General features: G+C 48.8%; 1 protein-coding gene and 1 long non-coding RNA gene across 2 annotated transcripts in view; one reads left to right on the forward strand and one right to left on the reverse strand.

Moving 5' to 3' along the window:
- Positions 1-2119, reverse strand: part of LOC144470904 (uncharacterized) — a 270353-nt gene extending 268234 nt beyond the window's left edge. The window contains exon 1 of the mRNA XM_078182495.1: positions 1499-2119. Coding sequence (XP_078038621.1) covers positions 1499-1620 — 122 coding nt within the window. The 5' untranslated portion in view covers positions 1621-2119. The remainder of the gene's footprint in view (positions 1-1498) is intronic.
- Positions 2120-3713: 1594 nt separating this feature from the next.
- Positions 3714-6142, forward strand: LOC144471281 (uncharacterized). Its single transcript, XR_013494240.1, has 3 exons — positions 3714-3830; positions 4589-4779; positions 5955-6142. It is a non-coding gene; the product is annotated as an uncharacterized LOC144471281 (long non-coding RNA).
- The last annotated feature ends 3657 nt before the right edge of the window (positions 6143-9799 follow it).

Raw genomic sequence — 9799 nt, forward strand, 5'->3', positions numbered from 1 at the left:
GCGCGAGTGTCGCGTTCAAGCGCGCGTGCAACTCTCGCGAGCGCGCGTTTCCGCGTGCACAGCGCTCGGAAATTTCGAATCGGTGGATCAGGCACACCAACCAACAACACCGACCGCGCCTCGGAGGAGAGTATCCTCTCTCACGGGGGACACGCTTGATTCCCGATCTATCCATCCTCCGGTGCCCCTTTTGTCGAGCCTGTGCCGTTCCCGTGCACCACCGAGGACGCCATAAACCGGCGAACCCCTCGGCTAACAAGACGACGGCCGTTTTAATTGCGACCCTCTTCGTTCAAACTCGGGGGATATCGAGATCTATAGAAATCGCAGTCGCCGTGACTCCCATCGGCGAGCCCGCCGACTATAATGGGCGTTCTGTGTACTAAATTTATGATCTATAGATACGTGGCGTGTCGCGTTAGCGCATAATCAATAAGGCTCGCATGAAAAACATAGTCTATAGCCTGTCCGAGAGGCGGAATCGGATAAAATGTATGTCTCCGAAGCGACGGGGACGTTAAGTCCGTCATCGAACGCGGTTCACGCGCGATCTCCCTTCTCCGATCCCATTAGCACCGGCTTTACCCACATGAATTGTATATGCGCCGCGTCACGATACTTCGCCGCTATCGTCCTCCTCAATGGCCAACAAATTAGCGCTTTCCAACCCCCGTTTTGCCTCCGACAATTTTCTGAACGCGCCTCTACCTTCTCTTCAACGGCTCGGCGATTCCATAAAACCTTAACCCCTTAGGCACGACGCGCCGGTGTAGTGGCTTGCGCGGTTATCTTGTGCTTTGCTCAATTGTATTCTGTATCTTAAAATTTTATTTTTAGATATTTGATTATGTATGTTTTATTAAACTTCTAGCGCGCGTGAAAGAAGTCACTATTGTATTGAATGTAAACCTGGGGAAACGTGCTTTGAAATGAAGGAAGTAGTTGTTAGAGTAAACGATTCAAGTGAAAGTATATGTATCATTCAGAGAAATGTAAGCACTGCGTAATCGTACACTAAATATGAGTACACTGCAGTTGGGTCAATATATTGTATTTTCTTGTTGTATTTTGTTCTACTTTATTTTATTCGAATCTATTTTATCCTATGTTACTTAACCTGTCAGCATGTGTATTTTATATTTACTTGTGTATATTTATTCTACTATACTCTTTATTATATTTTAATATTTTATAATGTGACAAACTTCGTTTCAACATGCTCGCTTAGAGAATAGCATTATACGTCATATACTGCAATTCTTGTCGAGCTTTGCCGCATCGAGAAACATCCCCGCGCCAAATCAGCCGTGCCCAAGAGGTTAAGCAGAGATCTCGATCAACAAGCTGCCTTCGCAACTAGTCGTTTACTTATAGCTGCATCCTAGATCCGTTGCATCTACCATCCCTTAGGACGTTATACATTTTGCCCATCGCAAAGTGTCTTAATCTACTCCCGACGCAGCGTCCGCGGAGGGAGGATGGCTATAGTGTTACCAACCTTTTTCCATTCCGGCGTCTCCTTTTGGTGGCGTAAACGGTTCCCAGCTGGCTCATGGCGACCGGGTTGTTGGGTCCGGACGCCGTGGTCGGTGTCGGCACCGGCGCCGAGGTGGGCGTCATCGCGGGATCAACGACGTGGGGCTGAGGGTGAGAGGCGGTCAGGGCAAGCTGAGATCCCGGGGGATAGCATGCCGGCGTCACGTAATCCGTCGCCGCCGCGAGGGACGCGCTCGCTGGTCCACAAATCCCGGCGACCACCCCTTGCACTCCAGCCCCGACGGTGCTACCGGTACCGCCGCCACTTCCCCCTCCTCCTCCTCCTCCGCCGCCTCCTCCTCCGGCTGCGGCTCCACCGCCAGCGACACCGACGACACCCCCAACCACCCCCAGCCCCGCCGAGGCGGTCCTGTCCAGCGCGTACACCGTGCAGACCGTGACGCCCTTCGTTTCCGCCGACGCTACGTCATCGTCGTCTGTCACTGACGGGTTGACCAGCTGCCGGCGTCGAGCTTTCGACGGCCGATCCCGGTGCTGGGCGTCGAGACGATGCAGCTGCGACAGCTGTTCCCTGATAACGAACAACTCTGCCACTTTTCGCGGCCGGCTTCGCGGGAAACGGGGAAACTACGAAACTCGTGTTCCGGCTGGTCTCGGTGGTTGGTTACATTCGTCGACTACGCTGCTGCATTCAGCGGCACCGAGTCGTTGCTGACCGACGACAGTCTCTGCGGCTAGCTAGCATCCAAACGGGCGCTGTTCTCGTTCGATAGTCACGATTCTATCACACTGCGAAGAGGCTCGCCGCACTAGAACGATTCACACAAGGGACGACGAGGCACAACGGTGATCACGGTTGCGCCGACAGTTTGGTACTGCGACGGGCCGCGGCAACATCTCTACCGTGACCAAGACTCATTTTTCAGGCCGACACCACACCGTGCGTTCGTCCGGCCGCGGGCAATCGCAAGTTCACTGTCACTGGCCGGCCGTGGAAAGGAATCCCGAAGCGGCGATCGGTCTTCTCGCGGGCATCAACGCTGGCCAATGTCACGGCACCACCGATCACGATCCCGGCACGATCGGTCTCGGGGGGCGAGGGTCGCGCAGGCTTGCGATCGCGGGGTGCGACCCGGTCATTTCGTTCGACCCGGCGCAGTTCACCCGCGGGGGTCTATCCTTATCACTGAACCACCTTCGCTAGTACACACTCTCACTGCGGCGTTGCGTATCCTTCTGTTTTCCTTGGATCACTCGGCGCCCGAACGGTTCACACCCACGATCACGTGACACGGGCTCCGGGTGGTTCGAACATCGAGAGAGAAAAAGGTGGACGCGCGGATCGGACGGGGGATGATCGATTCCGCGGGGCCGTCGTCGAAAACGCGGCTTCTCGATCGGATCGCGTACCGCGTCACGTGCGCGCGGAAACTGAGCCCGCCGACACTCGCTCCCCCCTTCGTCCTCGGCCGCCCCCCTCTCCTTGCGAACCTGATCCCCTCTCCCCTCGCCGGAGAATTTTTCCCGGTGTGACACGTCGCGGAGGAAAAACGCGGATTCGCGGGCCGGGACCGAGAGGCAGAGGCAGAGACGAGAAGCGAAGCAACGGAGAGCCCGGTGCTCGCTTGGTAGAAGCGTATCGTGTACTGGCGGCCCTGCCGGGCGTAGCATAAGTCAGGAGACCGTGGCATAGATCGGAACGAATCGGTGGTGGTAGCGGCGGTGGTGGTGGACTCACCTCCTCGATAGAGGAGTAACCTCGCCGGGATCGTCAGACCGGCCGCCACCTTCTACCCCAGCCCTGTGCCCTCGTCTCGGCTCGAATCGCTCCTGGGAGCGAGGCAACCTCCCCACCCCGGGCCCCGTTTATCGTGCCACACAAGCGATAGATTGCAACGCCGCATTGTGCGTGTGGCCGATACAGACGCAACAAGGTGCGTGGAGGGGAACCAAACCCCCAGAGGTTCCGCTATCCCCACCCCGGCCCGTCGCTCCGCCCAGGCTCGCTAACAGGCGGCCAATCGCGCAGCCAGCATGGCGTTAACAAGCCCAACCCGCTCAGCCCTGGCAGATACCATCGTGCGCGTTAAACGATTACACCTATTCCATCGATGGTGTCCCATCCTTCTCCAACGCGCATGCCGCTCCTACGCACCGTCCCGGCTCTCCTCGTTCCTCCTTACCGAACCGCACATGGACGTTGCCGGGAATTTCGTCGGTTCTATTCCATGTCGTCCGTAATGTCCAGGGCTGCTTGTTAAATTCGACGATCGTCCCGGGTTATCCGTGCATCTCCGACACGAGTACGCGATGGCTGCGCACTGCCGGCGAAGGTAAACCATGGTGCCCGGTTCCCGGTTCTTTGGTCCCGTTTACTTGTGATCGACAGAACATTTGGTGTTCACGGATTAGTGCGAACTCTCGTGTAATTAACGTACAGTGCAAACACGGCTCCAACGACGTTGCCACCATCTTCTAACTGTACTCGGAGAATGAGCTCTGTCGGTCTTTGCATCCTCGTTTCCATCGAACCGACTACGATAGAGACGGTAACGCCGAGGCATCGAGGGCGGGTGAGCGCTGGAACCTGGGGGTGGCTCCGTCAGACGGAGACACGAACTTGGTCGATTCCAATATGCACAGAGGTCGTCCGACGGACTTTGACGAGACGATCCGTACCAGATCCTCTCGCGTCGCGTCAGACATGACGCGATACCGTTGTTTAGGAAACGGTCGGTTTCCACCGAACGTGCGCGGAACCGATTCGCTTCGAGCTCGCTGGAATTTTACAGTCACCTTTCGCTTATCCGAGGTCGCTTCTCGTCGCGAGGAGTTATCAGATCGCGGGACAGAAACAACGTCGTTCCAGAACCGTCCGGAGACATGCCACTGATATCGAGGTGCCGTTCGGTCCCCCCACGATCTCGCGATCGTCGGGATCGGTTCGGCCTGACAGCGATGTTGCACACTTTTCCCCGGCAATCGGCGAACGCGATATCGCGCCACGAAACCACCGAAATTGATTACGGCCGATCGAAACGTCGCGGTGACATGCGATTCCGGCGCTCGTTTTATCTTCGCCCTGTTCCAGATCGCTTGATACAAGCCGGTTCCTTGTTGTATGCCCCGTGCTGGTCGCCGCTCGAGGAACGACAAAGTTCGACAGGCGATAGGTGAAAGGCGTTACAGCAGTACTTTGGGGATATTCTATCACGCGCGAGAAACCGAGGTTGCATGCGAGAGACACATATGGGGGATGTCTCGGCGACTGATCGTCGGGAGGTGAATCCACTTTTGATATGTTTGACACTGTTTCCCCCCCGGGTGCGATCCGGCATGTGCGCGATGCGCGGGGAACGTTCTAAGTAATTGAACGAATAGTTCCTGCGATCCCCGTTCCTACGGGCAATTATACGATAAAACGGATGAATTTCGACGCCACCTTTTTGCAGTCCCAACTTCCGAAAGCAGCCCCGCTGTTCAAGGGACTCGCCAAGTTCGTCGGTTTTCGTTCCGGTTTCGCGAAGAGAATTATCGCGCTCGAAGCTGCCGTTGTTGTTATCATTGTTATTAGATGCCAGATATACGGAGCATTAGTCGAAGCGTTCGGTTGTCGGAATGCGCCCTCGAAATAATGGAAGCATCGGTCGCCCCTGCGCGCACCGTTTTGCAAGTTAAAACTTGCCGAGTATGCAAATGTTATTCCGATTGGAGAACTAGAAATGCGGTTGGACGATGAAAAAAAAGATATCGATATTGGTCGGCGGCGACGTTACGCAAGACACGTCGAAACTTTTCCAATGTACGCGCCGAACCGTTTCTTTTATTTCTTTCTTTCTTTTTCTTTTTTTTCGACGTCCAACTATGCAATGTGCAGCCGTAATTATAGCAATCGCACGCTGGAGATTACAACTTCCCCAAGGCTTCGCACAACTATTTTTATCGCGGGTAATTGGCTCGCTCGTCATTTTTTTCGTTATTACGAATTATCCCCCGGCAATTACGACGGTCGTCATATTTCGTTTTTACATATATTGTTGGACGAGCGTCGTTGGGCCCGAGTTTCCGAACGGTATCGATGATTTTTCCCGTAGCCGCGGCCGACATTAAAGTCGTGTACGGCTGAACGGCGGCCGATGGAACGCGCGTGATTTCGTAACAGTCCGCAAACAAGCTCGGACATATCGGCGCGCTATAAACGGCGCTGGAAAGAGGCGAAAAAAAGAAGTTAATTCAAGGGATACGCATTTCGTTTCTTTTTCTTCTCTCTCTGTCTCTCTCTCTCTCTCTCTCTCGGCCGACCGGTAATTGTTGAAGCGAAATGGACGGGCCTTTTTATTTATTTACCGGCGGACGGCAGCGCGTAACAGCAACGGTCTTGTTTTAATAACACGTTGCACACCTTCTTACGAAAAATCTCATTCGCGTTAAGAACTCATTTCACGCATGCATTTCAGGCATCAGGCATGGACGCTACCGTTCGAGGAACTCCTTTACACGCAACTAAGGCACCGGCTATCTCTCGGCAGCTGACTATCCTTGATTCCGCCGTGCTTGGCGATCGACGGCTCGAGTTTCTTTCTCTAACGAGTTCTCGAACAAATTTGATCGAGACCGAGCTTGTTTATTCGGAACGGAACACCGCGCAACCCTTTTTCTATTATATCCGGGTCGAGCTCTCGCAAATCCCCGATAATCCTGCGCATAACTTAATTATTATATACCTCGTTTCTATCATCATCATCATCAACGTTCAATAATTTGTTCTTATAAATCACACTGAAATTAACTAGGCCGTTTATATCTTGGAAATTGAATTCTAATAGCTGTTGCTTCGCGTGAAATTTCTTACAAAACCGTGCTCGTTAACTACCAATTTTACGATACCGATCGTTAATCCAGCCGAGAGATCTTTACGGTAGTTCACCGATCATTCGACTCGAAACGACGGCCGCTACTGTTCTCGATTGATTCCAGCCAACTCCATTCCGAGGTTTACGCGATTTCAATTAAATTGTGAGGCGAAATTGAAAACCCGGCTTCACGTTGGTCTGGAGTCGGATTTAAGGAACGGAGAAATCATCGTTCAATTACAGCCTATCCGATTTGTTTCCTTCGACGAACGGTCATCAATTTATGAACCATTGTTTACGTACTATTATTATTATTATTTACATATTATTATAATCTCAGTCGACAATATTATTATAATCTCTAATCGAGAAGTTATTATATTTCAAAATCAAAGCTACCTTCCTCAGCTGCGAATAAGCAGGTGCGAAATGGTAGTCTAGAAACAGACGACGTTTTGCATGTTTTTTATAGCAATCAACCCTTTGAACCATTTCTCCTTACCACTTGTTCGTTGTCAATTCTTTCCTTAAGCACCAGATAATTTGTATTTCTTGTAATGCATTTTTGTATTTTATATTCTTGTATGTCGTTTCCTTGATAGGTCCAGGTAATTTTTATTTCTTGTATTTTGTAATTTGTATTTCTTGTATTATATTTATGTATCCTATATTCTTGTATTGTGTTTTGTTTTCTTTATAGGACCATAATACTTTCCTTAATAAGACCAGATAAGTTTTATTCTTTATATTGGATTTTTGTACTTTAAATTCTTGTATTTCAGTTTCTTTAAAGAACCAGAATATTTTCCTTAATAAGATCAGATAATTTTTTATTTCTTGTACTGCATTTTTGTACTATATATCCTTATATTTCGTTTCTAGACTTTCGTAATAGAGGAATTAAATTATATTTCGAGTTAGATTAATAATATTTATATTTAGTGATTTAGTATTTTTTTATCACTGCACAATAGCGAATGATATATTCTAGTGTCCTCGATCATCCCTTAAAACAAAACGCGGAGGAGCATCGTTCTCGTACACAGCGAGAAATTAGAATTAATGAATTGCAAACTTCAGAACTATTCCCTTTTAATTTGATTATACGAGTAATCGGCGCGTCTTTGATTCCTATCATCAATACCCAAACTACTTGCAGAACACCTTTCAATTCCTTCGTCCCGACCTTCCCTTTCGCAACGAGTCGACCACAAGGCATCGTGGCGCCATCTACCGCCTGGCAAAGTCACTGACACCCTGGCCGCCACCTCCATCGAATTACCAACGGATCAGATCCGCGATCTCCTCCCATAACAGTCCTCGGAACAATTACCCGGACTATCGGCGGGAGCGATCGTAATTTCGGAAACGTAGCAAATCGCGGCCTGCGACAAAATCGAGGACTCCCGGCGCCGATTGTTGGAACCGGTTCGAAACCGATTTGAAAGCCGGTCCCGATTTGCGGGCCGTGTTGTTCCGAGCGGTTCCGCGCGCGCGACACGGAAAGGCGATCCGTCGTTATTCCGTGCCTGCGGAATAATGGACGCCGGGATAATGGGCGGCACGTACAACAAAAGCCCGGCCTAACAATGCAAAACCGAGGCTTAATTAGATAAATCATTGTTTTGAGACGTGAGCCCGCAATCAGGGCTGCGAGCCGCGGCGCAATTGATGCCGCGATACCAGCGACACGCCGCGCGCACCACTCGTAATTGCGTGCTATGAATAATTACTTGTGCAACGGCCAGGGGTAGTCAACCACCGGCTGCAACGCTGCCCCGATACAAAACGAGCGAAAGAAAAACCGGGGCTAGCTTATCACGTGGCCGCGCCCCGCGGAACCAGATTGTCATCTTTCAAACCCCCCACCGGAGTAGCGCTTGCGCGCCGATCGAGCCCCGTTTCCGTCGGTTCTCACCGAAACAAACGCTTTTACCCGTACGCCTGATTACAGACGTTTATGCAAATCCTTCTTTTTACGGGCTGGCTAAATTGCGCCGACCAGATTTTTACCCCCGTATTGTTTTTCGATCTGTTTTTGTCCCAGCGAGGATTGGGGCGATCTCGCGCCGCCTGTTTTCCAATCGCGGTTTTAAGGTAAGGTGAAAAATCTACCACGAATTGGCGGATAAAACATAAATTTGCGAAATGAGAAAAGTTTGGTACGTTGAGGTTATGTGTATGATGCGATGGAGTGGTTGGTAGAGGATCAAAAGTTTTCTGGAAGGAGAGGCTTCTTAAGGGGGAGGTTTATGCGAAACGTTTGAACGGGAGTGATATTTGGCAATCTTTTTATAATATGAGGCCTTGATGAAATTTATCGATACTTCATGTTCTTTGATATTTCAAGATAAGAAATGTTCTTTTTCGTCGCATTTTAGCGATCTTTTAGTGAAGTGGTATGTGTTATTCCCTGTGAATCACTTCATCGACGGTGTACAGTCTAGCATTTCTTCGTTTGATTTAGAACGAGAAATCAAATAACATTTTCTTTGTAACATCTTAAAAATGCAAAATTGTCAGAAACGTTACTTTAAACACATTTTTGCCATCAATTTTTAATTTAATCCTTAGCACTATACTTTCTTCCAGAGCTAAGCTATTCACTACTTCTACGTCTTTAATAAATTCCTAATAATATAATATTTTATTTCACAATATTACTGACACAATATTATAATACAAGATGTTATTTATGTAACAAACACAGTTTAAATAATTATTATTACAAAGGATGCTAGTTCGTACGACAAAGAATTTAGTTACATGCATCGACCCAACTCAATCGGTTAATTATTTCTCGAAATATTCTGCAAGCTACTTCGAGAAATGCAGTTCTGAGAACAATAAGTTTATAATTTCATGGTTTTTCTCACCATCGACACGAAGCGACGATACAGTGAGAAAAAGGACGTCGGAAATTACACTCCTCGAGGCGACGTCGATGAATTTTACTCTTTTCTACCCGTCGCATATGTCTCCCCCTTTAATAATAATTGAAATTCAACATTTTATGGCAGCGACGACTAGATCCGTTAAATTAATTCTTTATCATTAGTCCGCGAACCTTCGTGCAAAATTTCTCTTTTTTAATTTGTTTATTTAACCCTAAAACGACCTTCTTCTATCTTTCAACATAAATGATATTTCAGGGTTGCGAGCGACTCAGAATAAAATCTTAATAATCAGAATATTATTTACTATTCTTAGAATATAAATTACGATATTAGTTAGGGGTATAAGAGAAGCCTCGATGTTTTAATAATTATTTACACGTTTGCAAATAATTTAAAAACGTTGTTGGGTCGCCAGCAACCCCACGGGGTTGTTTTAGGATCAATATCGCATCTGCTTAATAGCAATTAGCGACAACTTGTGTTATTAGATTAAATTATTACATCATATTTTTAACTCCTTGCAGTACCATTATCATTACATAATTACAACCA

This window comes from Augochlora pura, chromosome 6 (genome assembly GCF_028453695.1).
Source record: "Augochlora pura isolate Apur16 chromosome 6, APUR_v2.2.1, whole genome shotgun sequence".
Lineage (NCBI taxonomy): Eukaryota > Metazoa > Arthropoda > Insecta > Hymenoptera > Halictidae > Augochlora > Augochlora pura.